General features: G+C 35.0%; 1 protein-coding gene across 3 annotated transcripts in view; it reads left to right on the plus strand.

Annotated features, from left to right (window-relative positions):
- LOC145249497 (ras-specific guanine nucleotide-releasing factor 2-like) overlaps window positions 1-20823 on the plus strand; it is a 1106705-nt gene that overhangs the window by 354408 nt on the left and 731474 nt on the right. For all 3 annotated transcript variants that reach the window (XM_080111105.1, XM_080111106.1, XM_080111107.1), the window contains exon 2: window positions 12151-12260. In XM_080111105.1, coding sequence (XP_079967231.1) covers window positions 12151-12260 — 110 coding nt within the window. The remainder of the gene's footprint in view (window positions 1-12150; window positions 12261-20823) is intronic.

The following is a 20823-nucleotide window of genomic DNA, read 5'->3' on the forward strand; positions in this document are numbered from 1 at the left end:
ATGGAATCTACATTTAAGTTTAGGAACAGATAAAGAGTGAGGGGGAATTATTGATAGTGTTTTCAGCTAGACGAGTGTTTCTTGTGAAATTTTGGCGAGGGGGGACCATAAATTAAAGCTCAATCGAGCACTTGCTATGAAATTAACAATAAAGCAGAGACAAACTCGCAACATCTCTTCTGTGAGATAGAGGTTGCAGGGAAGAGAAAAGGACATCTCCTACGAGGCTACAACGTCTATTTTGAACTCCATCAAGGCAGGACAAGTCCTTTCTAGCTTCTGAACCAGAAATAAATGTCCGATCATATTTTCTATATTCTTCTCCCTGACATCTTCACAATTTTCAGAATTGCTCAAGAGAAAGGCTTGACAAGTAATTGTTGACATTATACCTAAAAACAACTATATTGTAGTCTTCAGGGAAGCAGTCCCATGGTAAAATTTTTTTCTTTTTTTTTTTTTTACACAGTGATCACCACTTATCAAGGCCCGGAAGCCACTCAGGGATAAGGGTTATTGCAAGTACATTACGTTAATGTGGAGATTTGATGAAGTGTTTACTTAAGGGGGCAGTTCATTAGGAATTTGTTAACATTGGACTTGAAGACATCCAAGTTGTAGTCCGGTGGGAAGCAGGCAGACGGAACAGAGTTCCACAGGTGTGCAGTTCTAAAAAAGAAGCTTTGTTTATGGAATCCGCGTTTTGATTTAGGCACAGATATAGAGTGGGGGAAATTTTTCACAGTGGATTCAGCTAGACGGGTGTTTTTCGTGAAAGATTGGCGAGGGAGGACCAGAGATTGGAGTTCAGACGAGCACCTGCCATGCTGCATAAATGGAAAGTTATTGAAAAGAAACTGTATTCATAGAAATTCTGATTGGTTAGAGGAATCCATATACCCAGCACTATGTGATTGTGTAAAATAGTACATTTTGCAGTTGTAATTCGTGACAACCTCTCCATAATGAATGACCGTCCACATGCGGTGAAGAGCCGCACCATTCAAGAGGTAATATACATGAGGCATAAACAGAACACGGCGGACCTAGAGGAGTAAACCTCGATAAACCATCCTACCATCCCCATGGATAGTAGTAGATCCTGTGGCATCCAACAAAAGTGATATAGCAGGTCAGAGAGCTGCATGGTTGTGTGGAGGACCATCTTATTGACCATCTTATTGATCATCTTCTTGACAACGGACATGTACCTTGCTCTAGTTATCGGAGAACTATGACAAGATGGTGTGTCGACAAAAGTACCTATCGTCTTTGGAGAGATTCGTAATAGGAAGGGTATCAAGCCACAAGCATTTGCTTCAATCTCATATGTCATGTCAAACATACCTGAAGATAAGGAACTATTTACTTTTTTTTTTTACATAGGAGTCACCACTTATCAAGGTCCAGAGGCCTCTCGAGGATAAGGGTTAAAGAATGTAGAGTAGTCAATGGGACAATATCGTATTAATCATTAGTAGTGAAAATTTGGTAAATTGGATTACGTAAGGGGACGGTTCATCAAGAACTTTTTTATGTCGGACTTGAAGACGATCATGTTGTAGTCAGCTGGAAAGCAGGCAAACGGAACAGAGTTCCACAGGTGTGCAGTTCTAAGAAATAAGCTTTGTTTATGGAATCTACGTTTAGGTTTAAGTGCAGATAAAGAGTGGGGGAAATTATTGATAGTGGTTCCAGCTAGACGATTGTTTCTCGTGAAAGTTTGGCGAAGGAGAACTGTAGATTGGAGCTCAGACGAGCACTTGCCAAGAAAATAACTTTTCTCCTATTATTGGGACATCTGACACAAAAACTACTTTACTGAATAAAAAAAAATGCAAAATATTATTAACTAGCCACGGAATGAGAAAATATATTTAATCTACAAATATGTTTTCTAGGAAGTGCAAAAAATTAAGTTTTCAATAGAAAAAAAAACAATAATATGGAGCAAATCTTTATCAATGTCGAAGTTGATTGGATACATGTATAGGATTTAGGAGGTTCTCTCTTTCTGTTATTAGTTAGGAAAGTTTCATTAGCATCCATGAGAGGATTGTTATGATAAGTATTTGTAGTTACTGTAGATTTAAGATTAATGGAGTTAGTATCTGACAGAAGACTGGACAAATCCATATTGCGAAAAATGTTGGGTGAAATTATATTATTGGTATCATTATTCCTATTATAATAATAGGATAGCGTGCGTGTTATTTATTTTGTGTGACACGATTACACCCGAGTGACTGTCGTTTAATTGTTATGAACTTCCATTTCTTTTAATAAATAATTTTACCAAGAATTCTTTATAAGTTTTGATTTCGGTTTCGATTATAGCTGATGGAACTTAAGTCATCTGTTTTTTTTTTTTATAAATAATTTTACCAAGAATTCTTCATAAGTTTTGGTTTCGGTTTCGATTATAGCTGATGGCACTTAAGTCATCCATTTTTTTTTATAAATAATTTTATCAAGAATTCTTCATAAGTTTTGGTTTTGGTTTTGGTTATAGCCGAAGAAACTCAAGTTATATATATATATATATATATATATATATATATATATATATATATATATATATATATATTTAAACGCTTAAGTTTCATTAGTTTACACAAAGAGCATTGTGTTATATATTAGTGGCAGTTTGTTATTTCATTTCACTTGCCATTATGCTAAACCCGAGATAGAAAGCATTTACAGTCGTCCACAGACAGACTGTTTTGCTGTATCACAGCTGTTCAGTGCGGCTAAACTATATATATGTTATTTGTAATATACTAAGCACGAAAGAAAGATCATTTATAGTTATATATCTATATATGTCCGTGATAGGGTGATTCTATTATTTTACCTGACTCCGATACAATTACCGATTTCGTACTAAATTCCAGATTCTGATGCAATTACTGATTTCGATTCTGATTCTTTATAAATATATAAATACTTAACTACAGAGTTGTTATTTTTCTCAATAACTGTAAAAAAAGAAAAACACATGTTAAATATGCAGATATTTTCTCAAACGCAAAAACACATTTGTAGGGGATGATGTATGATTTCACTGGTTGTTTAAAATCAATAAATATTTATTAGTTTATTAGTAATATTAACAGTGGGAGATTTATTACTGATATCGATCCCAATACCTGTAAAAGTTCTAAGTTTTCCTATTCCCAATCCTGATTAATCGTCCCTATCTATCTATCTATCTATCTATCTATATATATATATATATATATATATATATATATATAACTGATGGATTACCAAATATGCCTTCAAATTTAACTCACAGCCTGAAATATGCTATTAAAAAAACACAATTCGTTCTGGAATATACCAGTATTCATTGGATTTTATAACGGTTCCCGTATATTAATTATTATAACATTAGGTATTCTTTTTTATTCCATCCTTTCAATTTATATTTCCATTCTATGTGCTAATTGGTAAGCAAAATTCATAATTACCCATATCTATTTTGCTAACAACATTTCTTCTGATGAGATGAGCCATTCATTGAAAATTCATGGATTAAGGAAAAAACTTTAATAATTATTTGCCAAACAATAAATTTTGTTGTAATTATGCATAATTTAACTCCAAATTTATGTGTATATATATATATATATATATATATATATATATATATATATATATATATATATATATATATATATGAGAGAGAGAGAGAGAGAGAGAGAGAGAGAGAGAAAGAGATTACAAAACTTTGTTGAAATTCAACGACTTACATTATTTTGTAACTTTTGTTTATTTCATCTCTGATTTCTTCATTACAGCAGTTTCGTTAATGGGATGGCAACTTTTGGATTTTATTTGTTCATCAAAATCCCCTATTGTCACCAACTCGTCAGATGTTGTTTCCATTCGGTGTTACCAACAAAACGGTAATTTTGTACATGATAAACCTGGTTTTTTCGTTTTGTACATGATATATATATATATATATATATATATATATATATATATATATATATATATATATATATATATATATATATATATATATATATAAATGGAGATAGATAGATAGGTAGACAAGTATCTACCAGACCAGCAAAGCTGAACGACCAACATAATAACTGACCAGCGAAAAAATGCTGTTACGTCATTGAATCATCTTTGCTTCATTCAATATACAAGTTAAAATTATATCTGATTTATAAAATTTTGTACGACAGATTTCAAAAGTTGAATCTTGCATTTAATCTGATAAACTCAACCTTTGATTCTGACTAGCCAGTTTTCGTTTGTTATTGTTGTATCATGTTATTTTGGCAATAAGCTAACATTCTTTGCTACAATTTATTTTCGGCAGTTTGCTAAACATGTAGGCATTCTTAAATGAACACCTGAAAATAAAAAAACACAGCTAAAGGGAAATATGTTTTATTGCTTTAGTAAGTGTTATCGTTCATTATTGACTTTTTAGCTTGGATACTGAACCTAAGATAGAATCATCATCATCATCATCATCATCATCATCAGTTTAACGTCTGTTTTATATGCTGTCATGTATTAGATGGTTTTAAGAAATTGACTTCAATCTAACCTATCTCTGGTCGGGTCTTTATTCATCCCTCTTTCTCTCAAGTCCATTTCTATCACTTCTATCCCTGTTTTCTGTTACTCTACTATCTGATAGCTTTACCGTTCTACATCTACTGACCCATGAACTCTCATCCATTCTTTCAACATGGCCATACCATCGAAGTCTAGTCTTCTGCACATATCATCAGAATCAAATTCATCTTTAAGGCTCACATACCGCATCCATCATATCTTTCTCACATCCTTTCTATTGTGTGTTTCCTATAACTCATTTGCAATAGTTTCATTTTTAAAGGGAGCTTTCATTTTATATTACTTAATTGGAATTCATTATTGAGATGAGTATCATTTATTAATTCATTTATTGCGGACTATCAACCTCATCTTTCTTGACGAAGGCCAGAGGAATAGTTAGCCGAAACGTCGTGAAGCAATAACTAAGAAAGATGAGGATAATAATCCGTAACAAATAAATTAGGCTTTCCTTTTCTCTACCTCTATTTCTAAACATCTTTTCTTCTCTTTCTTCCTTTCTTTCACTCTCTTTCATCCTCTTTTTCACCCTATTGCTGTTATTCTTCATCTCTTTCTCTCTTTCTGTCTCCCTTTCTATCGTCTCTCTCTTTCTTTTATCTCTCTCTCTCTCTCTCTCGCCCTTCTCTCTTTTTATTCATTTTCTTTCATTCTTTCTCTTTCTCCTTACTTGTGTATCTGTTGTCCCTCAAACCAAGCTCCTCCTCCTCCTCCTCATCATCATCATCATCAGCAGCAGCAGCAGCAGCAGCAACAGCAGCAGCAGCAGCAGCAGCAGTTCAACGTCTGTTTTACATCCTGCCATGTGTTGGACAGCTTTAAGTAACTGACTTCCAGACATATCTCTGGTCAGGTCTTTATTTATCCCGATATCTTCCGAGTGCATCCTTATCACTTTCTCCATGTTTTGCGTGATCTTAGCCTAAAAACTGACACCTTAACTGTTGTATATCTTTTAACTAAAGAACTATTCATCATCATCATCATCATCATCATCATCATCATCATCATCAGCAGCAGCAGCAGCCCTGCTGTTTTAACAGCATCGGCGACCACAGCACTCCAAATTGTAGAGCCATGATAATCTCTGGAAGGCAAATCAAACAGTAGTTTCCCGTTGCTTTCCATCTTGATTCAGGGAGTGAATCTCCCCAGTGAGTTAAATGTGCCCTCAAATACCGACCTGGAAATTTCTACGACGCGGCATGGTACCTACAGTATTTAGCTTTTCCAAATGGTTACTCATCTGGTACTAGCCAGGGACATGCTTGCTTAACTTTGGTGATTTGGCGAGAACCGGTGTGTCAACATGATTGTGTCACATATTAAGAATCTTTATCCATTTATTAAACCTGCCCATACCATCGAAGTCTCCTGCCCTGCACACATCTCCTCATAATAAACCAATAAACCCATCTTTAAGACTTACATAACGCATCCATCATATAATTCTCATATTATTTCCATCCAGTTCTGGATTTAACAGATTGAGCATCGGACTCTTTTATGTTTCCTATAACTTCTTGTGTGTCTGTTGTCTTTTAAACCAAACTTTTTGTCAACAATCATCATCAGCAGCAGCAGCAGTTCAACGTTTGTTTTACATCTTGTCATGTGGTGAACAGCTTTAAGAAATTGACTTCCAGACTAACATATCTCTGGTCAGGTCTTTATTTATCCCGATATCTCTCGAGCTTATAACTTTTACCATGGTTTGCATGATCTTCCTCTGCAAACTGTCACCTTAACTGTTATATATCTATTAACTCAAGAACTCTTATCCATTCTTTAAACCTGCCCATACCATCGAAGTCTCCTGTCTTGCACACATCTCATAATAAACCAATAAACCCATCTTTAAGACTTACATTACGCATCCATCATATAATTCTCATATTATTTCTATCCAGTTCTGGATTTAACAGATTGAGCATCGGACTTTTGTGTTTCCTATAACTCATTTGTTGTGGTTGCAATTTTAAAGGGAGTTTTGGTTTCAGGGTATTTGTTCTGTTCAAGAATATTCGTGATTAACAAGTGAATTTGTAGGTTCGTCTTTGTTATCGAAACAAACACAGCAAAAAAAAAAAAAAAGAGTAGAAATGTAAGTTTTATTTCATTGTTTATCCTTTATCCACGATAAGGCGGATGATTCCACATATCATCTGACATTCTGCTTCGATGTTTAATCATGTTTTTGTTGTTCATTGTTAATATCATTTTAGACCAGTGCGCTTTCTTGTTAGGAAGGAACCTGCTGTGAAAACCGACCCAAGAAATATACGAACACGTTCTATTTATACAGCCTGACCTATTACTTGCGCATGGACGCCACCTTTCCCCAATTATATCTACAGGATCATGCCCACTAAAGAGTTCTTACCTACTGCTTGCGTTGGAGTTTATCGTGAGAATAGCATGGAGACCCAATGTTGCCCGGGATTGAATGATGATCAACGAATATTTCACACTCCCATATTTTCATTCTCATCAAAATCGATGAAATCGCCCATTTTTCAATCAAAGCGATTGATTATCTACTCTAGTTGCAGACCCACCGTGGTTCACAAGAAGGAAGCTTCACATGCCTCTCCGTAGTAATTTAGTCAACAATACATTGTAGTCTACATTGCACTGTTAAGAATCTACTATTGATTTTATAAATTTATTTTTTTTATATATAATGGCTTGAATTAAAGCTTAAAATACAAAAGCCAAGTATCATGGTTTAATTGTGCTCTAAAGAGAAACATCTATGTCGGGCGCACGCTTGTCGTATCAAAAGACTTACTGTTGATTTTATATGCCTGACCCTTCTGCTTGTGCGGTGATAATAGCTTGAATTTAAGTTTAAAAGGAAAAAGTCAAGTATCATGGTGCAATTGTGTTTTAAACAGAAACACTCATTTCGAACGTGCGCCTTTCATATAAAAAAAACTTACCGTTGGTTTTGTATGTGAAGCTTTTCGTCTTGTGTGATAATAAAAATTCTCGAATGCATTTATCTTAGTTATTGTAAAGTGTTAACACTGGTCAAAATCGCCTATTCCTTCTTTCATCGGATTATTTTGATTATTGATTATTCATACTTATCAAAGATATTCCTATACTAAACATATCTGAGAACACTGCCGGGCACATAAAGTATCTTCGTATAAAATTTCATAAAAATTGGCCGAGCTGTTTTCGAGTTCACAGGAAATTAACTCTCTCACACACACACACACACACACACACACACACACACACACACACACAAAGTTCCTTTTAGAGATATAGATTGACAAAAAACTGAAAAGAATATTTAATATTTTCACATATATTATGTGTTACTGAAATACATATTTTGATCAAAACACATGCTAAATTAATAAATTACTCTTTAGTTTCGGGATTGAGTTATATATATTTTATTCATTTTATTTTTTTTTCTAATTAGCTTCAAACTGTGATTCAAACCCGGTCGCTTAATTAGCATTTGAGAACTGTTACCACTATGCTAAATATCCAACTGCCAAAAGGAAATCTATGATGCCTTATATTAACTCGGTATAAAAGTTTTTGCCGGTTTGTAGACGGGACATTTTAAACCGTTGTAATTTATTATTATTACTTAAACATATAACCATGATTAATCTATAATTTTTTCTTACAGATTATTAAGGTATCATTTATATTTTTCTGCAATATTCTCACCTATGTTGACCTGAAAACGACCTTCTTTAATCAATAGAAAGGAAGTCATTTTCCACCATGATAATGCTTGTTCTCACACAGCACTGCTGAGCAAAGATCTCTTGGGAAAATGTGGTTAAGAAGTTTTGACCCATCCTGAATTTTCTTCTAACCTAACTCCCTGTGATTATCAGTAGGGCCAGGACAACAGCATATTCTTTTTATTGTTTTGACTCTCGAGTGTGTATCCGTTGATATCTTATATGCTTTTATATAGAGTGATGTGGTTCTCCGTTGATTAACTGCGTCTAACTGTGTCGGATATATACTAGAGAGTCAAAACAATGATAAGAATATTCTGTTGTCATAGCCCTAATTATCAGTTATTACGAAGATTACAAAACCATTTAGATCGTTCTTCGGTTAACATCACAAAAGGAAGTTGAACATGTATTATATTGATATTTTACATAAAAAAAAACTAAAGAATTTTACAAGTGAGGTAGTTATAAGCTCATTAACAGATGAAATCAAGTTATAGAAAAAAAAAAAAGGTCGTTATTATTATGAATAAAAATTTTCAAAAACACGGTTTCTCATTTTCAAAGTGAAATTTTAAAAACACTTTAAAATACTCAAAAGAGAGAGAAATTTGTAGAAATATTTATTAATTGATGTCTAATTCATCATCATCATCATCATCATCGTATGAATCTGAAGATTCTATTTGTTGGCATTGGTTTTCCCGATATTTTTCGAGTCAAAACTATTTCTAGAAATACATCATGTACTTACACGAGGGGCCACGTAAAGGTTACCAACATCCTAAGCGAAAGTGATTTTTATATGGAACGGATTGGATTCGAACTTAAGACACTCAGCCCGTCATTTCGTGTCATGAACCACTAGACCACCAACAGCTCCCGTATAGTTGTTAAAATCTAGCAAAACGTGGAGGTATTTGAGTTTTCTCAAAGGGCTTTCATTCTAAAATAAATAAATTAAACTCACTATTTACGCCCAATAGCTGTGTTTCAAAATTCAAAATGATTGGTTAATCCTGTCCATACAAATATACAAACATACATACATACTTAACTTTATATAAAGACTAGCCTGGGTGCCCGGCGTTGCCCGGGTGTTTGGAGGTGTGTTTTGAACAAAAAAAACGTGGTAGTAGGCAGGCAGGCTCGAAACCATACCGCAAAGGAGGAAAAGAACGTTAAAATTTAAAAAAATGTGGCGTCTTTGCTATTGCGTCCATCGCAAAATCGGAAGTGACGGAGGTTTAAATTAAGGCTAGTCAATTGAAAAGAGGGGATGACTTTCGAAAATATCGGTGAAAAAAGTTACCCCTCCCTGTAGAAAAGTGCCCAGTTGAGGGTGAAGGAATTAAGCTTTTTAGCCAATTTTTCGATATTTGTCTTCTCAAGGGTCGAGTTTTAAAACAATACCGATCTCGTGAAAATCCGTCGTCTCTGTCGAAAGTTTAAGGCAGACATACATACATACATACATACATACATTTCAACAGACAGGTGATATTTATATAATAGAAGCTAAAAGTTATGATTTTTCTCCGCCACTATAAATCTCACATACTTAATCATCTCACATAACTGCGCATCGGTATATTTACTGAAACAAGCTTCGCACAGGCAAAAATATTTTAATCGACTTAAAAAATATTTTAAGCGGACATTGTTATCGGTTGGAACACCAGCAAAAACACATAGCTTCAATTACGATTCGACTGATTCGTTTTTATGTTTGAGAGGCTAGTAAAGTTAGCGTTGTTCGAGAAACTAGTAAAGTCTAGAAATTTTTATTGCTTTCGCTATCTCCGATTAGCCCAGATTGAGCATTGAAATGAGCATTCCCATGGAAGTTTTCTGAGCCTTACTACTTCCGTTCTGACTTATGACAAATTGGAAGTGAGTGTTTTGGTTGTGACAACATCTCTAAAAGATTCCCGGCATTACTAGAAACTTTTTCACCATCGATTTCGATTGAACAGAAGGAGGACTGCTTTCTCAACCAGGACTTGTTGATCTTGGGCTGTATAACGTTGTTATTACTTTGAAAACAGACCCAATACGTTGTATGTAGAAACAGTCGTAAAGGAAATAAAACTATGACACAAATTGTTTTAGGTAAAATAAAAACTTATTTATTTTCTTCGTTTCACACATAAGACGGCGATAGCAGTCCTTTATTGATAAACTACAATCAGCTGGGGTGTTTCCGAAAATCTCTCTGGGATGCACAGGTCGGTCGGCTCGCTTTCGAAGGAGTGGTAGGAGAGAGAAGACCAACGTGCTTGTCTAATGTACTTTTCAAATCGTCTCTTCCTTTTTTTTCTGTTCCTTTCGGTCTTAATGCATATGTATATACACATTTCCTTCTATGATGTTACGTCACGACTTTAAGATGTGATGTGAGTGTGACGTCACGGAATGAAATGGTGACGCAACATCAACTCGGCCTACGAGTCGTCAATATCCGTACATGACATGGCTTTGTCAATATAAGTCATTCATTCTATTCTATATATCAAATAACATTAATCATGATATATCCTTCACACATTCCTTTCTCTTTTTTTTAATGCAGTGAACATAATAATGATAGTGTAACGTTGGTATTACTTTTAAAATGGACCCAAACGTTGTGTGTGGAGACAGTCACAAAGAAAATAACATTTCTACTCACACTTTTTTGTAGATAAAAGGGGAAAGTTTTGTTTGTTTGTTTTTTTCGTCTGGGTTCACATGTAAATCGCCGACAACAAAAATTCAACATTTTTTTAGCTTTGTTTTTTTTTTTTGTTTTTTTTCAAATTTCAGGCTTTCAGGTCTTTTATCTACAATCTTCTCCACGTTAAAAAACGACCCTGGTGTCTAACTCTGTCCCGTGGGGAGGCATAGTAAATAGGTACAATCTACTGTTATATTGCCATAATTCTTCCTAAGAATCCACAATCGGTCAACCGGCTCGCTTACAAAAATTGTGGAAGAATGAAACATTGTGCGCTTGTCGAGCGTACCTTCCAAATCACCACGCGTTTTTTCCTTTTTATTTTTTGTCTTATCTTCTTTCTTCAATCATGATGTCTATATATGCCTTTTATTCTGTGATGTCACGCTCACGCTTAAATGCGGACGTAATTGGGCACGTGAGTCGTCAATATGCATACGTATTTAAATGACGGGGCCATTTTAATACATCTGGAAGTTACAATTGAACTTCCAGGAGATGTATTAAATACACGGATGATGCAGTAACGGCGCAATTGGAGACGTGCTCGGCTATTGCATCCTATTCTGGTTTAATTTCTACCATCCTTTCTTTATATAGTAATTCTTTATATAGTAATTCTTTATATAGTAACTGAAGGACGCTTCTTTTATAGTTTGTCAAAAATTTATTGAATTGAATACGCCATCCCATTTACTGTGTATTCTTTGAGATCCTTTACGATTCATGAATTTTCGCCTACATAATTTCTACCCTCCCAAATTAGACATGATATGACGAACTAGAAAACATTTTTGTATAGTATGTCGAAGGTGAGGTTTTTCTTTAACTCCATTCATTTGCAGGTTCATGCCTGACACATCGTTGTTTGTCACATACAGAGGCAGCGACGATTAAAAACGACGGATCCTGATGCCAAATCATCCTGGATTTTTACCAAATTTATGCTAGCTGGGTCACTGTGACACTATCATATCACGGTCATTCTGTGATGGAAAGTTGGATCTTAAAGGGATTACTCTTGGTGTATTGTTTCTATCTTTAATTTTATTGACTCTTTAGTAACTGTTCACTTATTCTATTTTTCCATTTATTTTTTTTATTTTGCAGTACTGCTTTAGTATCACTTATCACCAAAGTGCCGGACAACGCCAGTATGATTTACGGTCCGATACTGAGGCTGATTGTATTGCCTGGATCGAGGCTATTCGTCATGCGAGGTAAGTTGAATTATTCAAGCATTTTCAGGAACCAAATTTGATCTCTTTGCGCTATAAATAGAATGTTCCTATCTTATGTAGAGAGTGCTATCTTATGTAGAGAGTGCTATGTTATGTAGAGAGTGCTATGTTATGTAGAGAGTGCTAAACTTTTGAAGTTTTGCAATAATAAGTACTTGTCAAGTTTATAACCGAATCTCCGGCAACTTCCTGTTGGCACCTTCGAACAGATTATGTAAGCAGATGGAAAAAGATGACGCCAACTCTGCCAGGTGATGAATTCAAAACATGGCGTTTCGACTCTTTCCCGTGTTAAAAAATGACTTTCTATTAATGCAATTGTAGTTTGATATGCATTGTACTGTATATCAATGAGGCTTCTTTCCTCAAAAAGACGTTATAAAAAAACATGAAGTCAAGAGGGCATACGCAGTCAAGTTTTTGGAACCGAACTGACTAGGTCAGATCGTAGAAAGTAGTAGGAATGCTGAGAACTATTCTATTTTTTGTAACTACAAGCTATTTCGGCATCAAATATAAAGTCAATGCGACCAAGACGAAATTAGGATTTTTAAAAACTGAAAGCGTCGAGAAACGGAAATATCAAACGATTCGTATCGAACTTTAAAAATTGAAATCGTCAAGAAATGGAAAGATTGAAATGTGATTCGAGTCAAACATTTTTCTAATCGTCATAGTATAATGGAGAATTACGATTCGACTGATTTCTTTGTTGTGTTTGAGAAGCTAGTAAAGTTTTGCATTGTTTTAGAGGCTAGTAAAGTTTTACAATGTTTGAGAAACTAGTAAAATATAGCGTTGTTTGAGAAGCTAGTAGTGTTTAGTGGTGTATGACATTTATGTGATTACCGACCTTAACACGGGTTTAAGAAATGATATTTAAAGATCATAGATATGTAGTTTGATATGCATTGATTTGCATACCTATGACGCTTTGTTCACACCAAAAAAAAAGACGCTATAAAAAAACTGAATCGAGAGGGCAGGGGAATTCGAGTTCTCTCCATATATATATATATATATATATATATATATATATATATATATATATATATATAGTAATTTATAAAATATATATGGCGATTAAGCTACACTGAATATTCTGCGTTTCATCCAACTATAGGATTCGTCAGGCGCATAAGCCTGACGAATCCTATAGTTGGATTAAACGCAGAATATTCAGTGTAGCTTAATCGCCGTATATATTTTATAAATTAGTAACTAGCTCTACCTACGTATTGAGCACTTTTGAAGTAAATACTTTAAGTTTACGCATAAATCTATACTTTCGTATATTAAATTTATGTGAATAAATGAAGTAGTTATATATATATATATATATATATATATATATATATATATATATATATATATAACCCAGTGCTACCTGCCTCATGGTCGGGTCACCGGCGACCAAACTGGTTCCCCCACCAAACTTGTTTGGTGAGGAGGGCGGCTAGTTTCCCTGAAGGATTAAAAACAAGACCTTCCAAAGGGCGAATGAACTCTTTTTCGGGGTCAACGGCCAACTAGCACCGTGTGTGTTTGTGTGTATATATGTGTGTGTTGGGGTGGAGAGGGCTCCCGTAAGCCGAGGTGAAGGCAACTTTTCTAGGAGAAGCAAATCTCTGATTTAAAAAACCATAAAGCGGGAGACCAGTACCTGCATTAAGCTGGTCTGCAGTTTAACTTGTTGCTGGCTATCTTGCTCTTGCTTGTTGCTGGATCTCAACATTTCGAACCGAGAGAGAGAGACTTAGCTGTCGTACAAAGCTAGGACTCTGTAACATCATATTTGTATAGATACTCCCTCAGGCATTTGTCTATTAAAATGGTCCCGTGGCGATGGAAGTCATTTTTGGGCTCATGGACTTTTAAGTGACTGAGGGAGTGGCATTCGTCTGACAAGACGTTGCAATCATCATATATATATGATTTAAAAGGTAAAAAATAATCAAAGCATGGTTTAACAAGTGTTCAGGGTTTCACTCCTCATATCAACCTTAATGAACTAATGGTATATAAGGCCAGTTAGTACTGCTGAAAGCCTACTTCCCATCGAGTCATTATTTCACCCCCACCTCAATTATTGATTGTAACAGATTTAAAGATAAAACATGTTTTTAACACACAAAAAAAAACTGAAGAAATGCAAGCCATCGTCCTGTTTTTTATTTATTTATTTTTTTTTAGAGTAAGCCAACTTTTACCTTTTTTTATTTTCACGATATCATTTTGCTTTTCATTATTGTTACAATGTTGGTGCTGGTTAAGATAGAGTTGGCAGATCGATTTATTTTTAATATGTGGCTTTAAATCAAAACCAGTACAGTTGAACCCCTTTTAGGTTACGATGTAGAATATGATGTTTTTCCGGCCCCTTGTTACGGTATATACCCCGGCTTACTATGTTATTTATAACGTTTTTTTTTTATCATATGCATGTATATTATATACTGTACTGTATTTTGTTAATAATTTTTAATTGTCAGAGAGATACCCGAGGACAGTGTGTCGTAAAGATTCAAATTTCTCCATAAATATAATCTTCCATAAATATAGCCACATCTCCACAATTAATAGCTATGATCTTTAATTCAAGATAACCCTGAAACACAACGAATAATTCTAGATATGTTGGATTTTGTTGATAAACTAATGCTGTATCCTGGAGCTCCATTTTAGCCATCCTATCAGATTGAAACGGGAAGCTCAAGATAACAGTTGTTTAAAACAAGAACTGATCTGGAAACCAAGATACGTTTATGCGTATTCATCCTGATTCTGCACAGACGTATCTTAACACCCACGCAGTTAACAGTCCAGGCTTGAGTGCGCGTGCGTGAAGCCAACGCACAATCCAAACTCACACATAATACTGCGCGTACATTCAAACAAAATAGTTCCCTCATGTAACTGTTGCAGGTAGGAAAACGTATTTGTGGCTGTTGCTTGCAACACTTTTAATTAATTTCTTGTGAGAAAATATTTACATTTTTGGAAAAATAATTTAATGAAAGAATATGTGATTTTAATAAAAAATCGATTTTGCAATAAAATCGCTCGCTCATCTTGCGATATGTTGACATTTTAATCCCAGAAATAACTGAGATTTTTTTTTTAAACTTGTGATATTTGTTGTACCAGTTTTGGAAAGAATCGGTCGTAAATAAGCAAAACCATCTCCGTAGTAGCAGTCATAACAGTGTACGTGCATTTTTCTTTCTTTCTTTTTTCTTGCTTGCTTTCTTTCCTTTCGTTCTATCTTTCTTTCTTTTCTTTCTATCTTTCTTTCTTTTTTCTTGCTTGCTTTCTTTCTTTTCGTTCTATCTTTCTTTCTTTTTTATATTCAATCTTTACCCCAAACAAGGCAAGTGCCACTTTAAAGTAGAGGGCTACTATCGGGGACAATTTGCGGGGGCTTTATGAAGGGAGATGAGTAGAAAGATGTTTGTTCACATTACACTTGAACTTCTGCATATCAGTACAGTTGGGAAAGCAGTATCTCGGGAGGTAGTTCCAAAGACTTGCAGTTCTGGGGAAGAAACTATTGGAGTAAAAGGCTTTCTTACACCTAGGGATCTCTACTGTGAAGGGGTGGGACTTAGTTGCTTATCGGTTTGTTGGGGTTAGTCACGGCGAGGAGGTACAAGTTCTTGCAGTTCGTCAGAGCATTCACCATTAAAGTGTTTCTAGAACAGTTAGAGGGATGCAACATTTCGTCGATGGGACAGAGGCTGAAGTCTAGATGACAGTTCAGGACCTATCAGGTTAGCGACTCTCTTTTGAACCCTGTCCAGGAGTGAGGGACAAGCAGCAGATTCACCATTCTTTCTTTCTTTCTCTCTCTCTCTCTCTCTCTTTTATTCATTTATTCTTTTTTCGTTCTTTCTCTTTCTCTCTCTTTCTTTCTTCACTTCTTTCTCTCTTTTTCTTTCTTTCTGTCTTTCTTTCTTCATTCTTTATCTCTTTCTTTCATTCTCTTTTTCTTTCGTTCTCTCTCTCTCTCTCTCTCTCTCTCTCTCTCTCTCTCTCTCTCTCTCTCTTTGTTTCTTTCTGTCTTTCATTACCTATGGGTTTTATTATGCATCATAACATGCAATAACAACACTATACGAAAATAACAAGACCGACAAGGAACATTTAACTTTTGGGGTAGCTTTTATGCACAATAAAATTTTGGTTTAAATTTGAGTGCTAAAAAGTTCGGTTTTATCCCTAGAAGAAAAGCGAAAGGAAATAATTGAAAGACGAATTATTTCTTCAGTTTTTTTATGGTTTTATAGTAATTCTTAGCAAAGAATTGTTGTCGACTTTAACTTCGAAAGCGGAATTTCTTCTCGCTTGACACTGTGTTTGTCTTTTCTTTTCTATTGGTCCTTTTTCTTTCTTCTCTCTCTCTCTCTCTCTCTCTCTCTCTCTCTCTCTCTCTCTCTCTCTCTCTCGATTCACATGACTTCAGCTATTTATCCCTCCCAAACAGCTTCTGCAATATTCAGGCTGATCATACTTTATTTACTTTCAATTAATTTTTACTATTTTTTTTTTCTGACCGGAAGGATGCGTGGAGCCGCTGTGCAGAGATGCTTTTGTACACTTTGTAACAGCCGACGAGTCAACATCTTTCTCTTTTTACTTTTGTTCTCCCTTTCTTTCTTTCACGAATAGACGAAGGCTTAGAAATAACCTAAACAAAGTAGAATCATTTCTCATAGTAAACTCCTCAGAAATTCTAGCAGTAAGCGAAACTAACCTACACTCCTCAATCTTCTCTATTTGCTTTGATATGCCTCAATATTTCCACTCTTTCGTAAGGATTCAGACAGACATATGCACGAAATTCTATATTTGTCACACCCTCCTCCCTGAATAGAGAGCAGAATTTACAATCAGACGTTCAGACGTTCATGTTTTTTAGACTAACCGTTCAACACAGCCTTAGTCTGTCTATCTATATATCTATAAAATGAGGATGTGTGTGTGAGGATAACTCTCAACCTATATACTCAACGACTTTTTTATCCATAGACTTGAAATTTGGTATATAGGGTATTCAGACATGTGTAAAATTTTTTAATCGGTTTTAATCCAGAAAAAGGTGCTACTAAGGGGTTAAAATTGAAAAATTGGTATTTGAGGGTCACCGGATTTTTATCTGTTTATCAACTGTTTCACAACTACGCAGGCGCGAATCATTCACACATGTTAAGAATAAGTAGGTTTGAAAACACGTTTTAAAGAAGTTAGTAAGCTGGCTTAATAGTTATCGTACTTGACACTATTTTTAGTTTTGGTTCCGATATTAGTTCGAGTATATATATATATATATATATATATATATATATATATATATATATATATATATATATATATATATATATTACTTACAAGAAGTGACCTGTTTAGATAAATATAATACTCGCATGCACATGTCTCAGTTTCTTTTCGTTTTTTTTGTTTGCTTGTTTTTTTTTGTTGTTGTTCTTTTACTATATCGATACAATATAATAATCAATAGAGGATTAACTCTAATAATAATAAATGAAAAATTTGCATAAATGAAATATCATATTTTTGCGTATTTTACGACCGGGCTACGCCGGCTGACCTGCTAGTTACTTATATTTCCTCTATCGTTCTTCTTTAACCCAGGGCTCTACCTTGCTCGGCCGAGTTTCTGACAGTATATATGCAGCACTCTCTTCATGCACAAGCGCCCAAATACATGTATTTCGTCATTTCAACGTCCAGCACAGTAATTGACACGGGTTTTCCATCTAAAAATCGAGTAGATGCAGCTGGCAACAGTCCGTTTTTTTATTGGAGGCCATGATTTTTTCTCACCTGAAAAGTGCTAATGCGCATGCGTGTTAGAAAGACCCCCTTCTCCCCGTGCTAATAATGGCAAACGCTATTGACATTTAATAAGTAATACATTAAACAAATATGTCTTAATATCCAGAAAACTACTTGTATGTGCCAAATTTGAGTATGATATTCGTTTTCAGCATACGCGAAAACCTTCAAAAGTCGTCATTGAATGTTTAGGTGGAAAGAAAGTAAAAATTGGCCAGTTTTTCTATATTGCATTCACTTTCACAGTCCCTTTCAGACCATTAGAATTAAGAAGCATCGTTTCTCGCGCTATTCTGAGGTTTGTGTGGAGAACGTCTATATACCACTTCGCGGAGAACATTTTTATTAGTGTTGGGGCAATTAATCGGAATTAAAAACGGAAAAAATCGGAACTGGAGTTGGTATCGGAATCAATAAAAATTGTGACTATTTCTCGATGCCAAAAACGATTCCTTTATTTGATTTTGCTTAAAACAATGCCTTCAACTGCCGGTAGTAATAATAAAATAATAAATATTTATCTATTTTAAATTTCCAGTAACGCTAAAATCTACAGACTACCCCCACGCCCCCACAAGTGTTTTCACGTTTGAGAAAATATGTGCACATTTAACATGTGATTTTACGGTAATTGGGGAGAAATAACAATTTTATTGGCTAAATATTTAGAGACGTATAAAGAATCGGAATCGGTAATTGTATCGGAATTGGAAATATAGTATGGTAACTGTATTGGAATCATGAAAAATATTGAGATCGTCTCATCACAAATTTTTATATTCGTAGATATCCTTAATTTTTACCTCAATCAAACGAGCCGTTGTATGTTTGGGAATCTATTAAAGACCTCATCAGAGACGCCCTATGAAGTAATATCTTTTCCTTTCTTGGAAATTGAATGGGTCAAAGCAGGTGCAATGTGGGGAAGGAGAGCCTGTTCACTTTTACGGCACATCAGCCCTTTTGAGGGATTTATAAAAACGAAGCAGAACGTACATTCTTTTATATCCGTTGGCGCTGTCCTCGAGTGGTTTGTGACCTGATGTTCACTCCACCTGGAACAAAGCGCTCTCGTGCAACAGAGGCTAGTCTCATTTATCTGGACTATTGGCTCTTTATTCCGTTTCCACAGTCGAAGTCGTGTCCCTGTTTGCGTCATCCTTAGAAGTGGGGTGGGGATTTAGCTATCGATTTAGCTGTCACCCATCCCCATCGAGTCGTACCCACAAGAAGTCTTCCATCTTCTCAGAATCAGAGACAGACTGACTCACGAAAAAGACTCTTCCAAAATTTGCATGAATCTCCTGCTTTGACTGACTGACTGACTGACTGACTGTTAACTAACTGATTGACTGACTGACCGGCTACTCTCACATATGCGTCTTACTTATATATTGAGGTTTGGGATGGCGTGGCAAATCCTGTCAACACAAGTTACGCTCAACATGCACTGACCTGCGCCGTGATCTCTTCTTAATCACTCGGTGTAGTGCGTTCAACGACCCGAGTCAACGAGTTTGATATAAATCAACGGTAACATTGAACATTTAACTTGAACACAAGCAAGCCAGTTGGTTCAAGCAAGTGGCGTGTTATTAACGCACAACAAAGGCATTGAAGCATACATATGCTACGCGGAAATTTTATTGCAAGCCCCACTCTTCTCAATAGTTCACTGAAATACCTCATAATATGTTTACATTATGGCATTTGGAAATCAAAATGGCGTAATGGAAACATATTATAAGTATTTACAGCTTCTTGTCCAATTTTCAGATTTAAATCATGTCAAAACGCACTTTGTTTCCTTTTGACGGATTGATTGTTGCTATTTCGTCTGAGGAGTTAAGGGTAAAATAGATTCACTAATTGATATCATAATTAAGTGATTGATTTTGTGTTACGAAACGGAGACTATCAAGAATTGTAAGTATATATATATATGTGTATTACAAAAGTCTATATTCCAAAGTTCATGATGTTGACCATCTTACAATTTATTCCTTTAATTCAGTTGACATTTACAATTATGTATGGTACATACAGCGCCTTGCCTTCCCAAGTAGTCACCAATCTGGTACTGGCAAGGCTTAACGTTGCTTAACTTCGGAGATCTGGTGAAAACCGGTGTGCCAACGTGGTTGTGCTATATATATATATATATATATATATATATATATATATATATATATATATATATATATATATATATATATACGAGAGAGAGAGAGAGAGAGAGAGAGAGGGGTAGAGGGAGAAAGAGATAGAAAGTGACATGCTCAATTTTAATGAGACTAACCAATTTTCTCGCATTCAAAATAATTATCCACTTTCTTCCAAAATTATCCACAAATTTCTTGCCCCTCTTCGCATGCGTAAAGAGAATGCCTTTTCGGCTAAATTTAACCATAGGAGTATTTTCTACTTTGATCCCCCCCCTTTTCTTTTTCTTTTTCGTTAAAACAAAAATTTTACATTTTCGATTTTGTTTTGTTTCTTGAACCAGCAAAATTTTTCACACAAATCCACCCCCCAAAAAAAACTAAAACAAAATATAAATAAATAAAGAAGGGAGAACCAGAAACAAAATGAATTTACCCTTGAAGAATTTAATTAGCTCGTTCATAGAAGCCCTTAACTTCTTGAGCCTCCAACCATACATGTCTAATTAAGATAGGGGCTCACA

This window comes from Euprymna scolopes, chromosome 28 (genome assembly GCF_053919585.1).
Source record: "Euprymna scolopes isolate OS-2025 chromosome 28, ASM5391958v1, whole genome shotgun sequence".
In the NCBI taxonomy this organism is placed as follows: Eukaryota; Metazoa; Mollusca; class Cephalopoda; order Sepiida; family Sepiolidae; genus Euprymna; species Euprymna scolopes.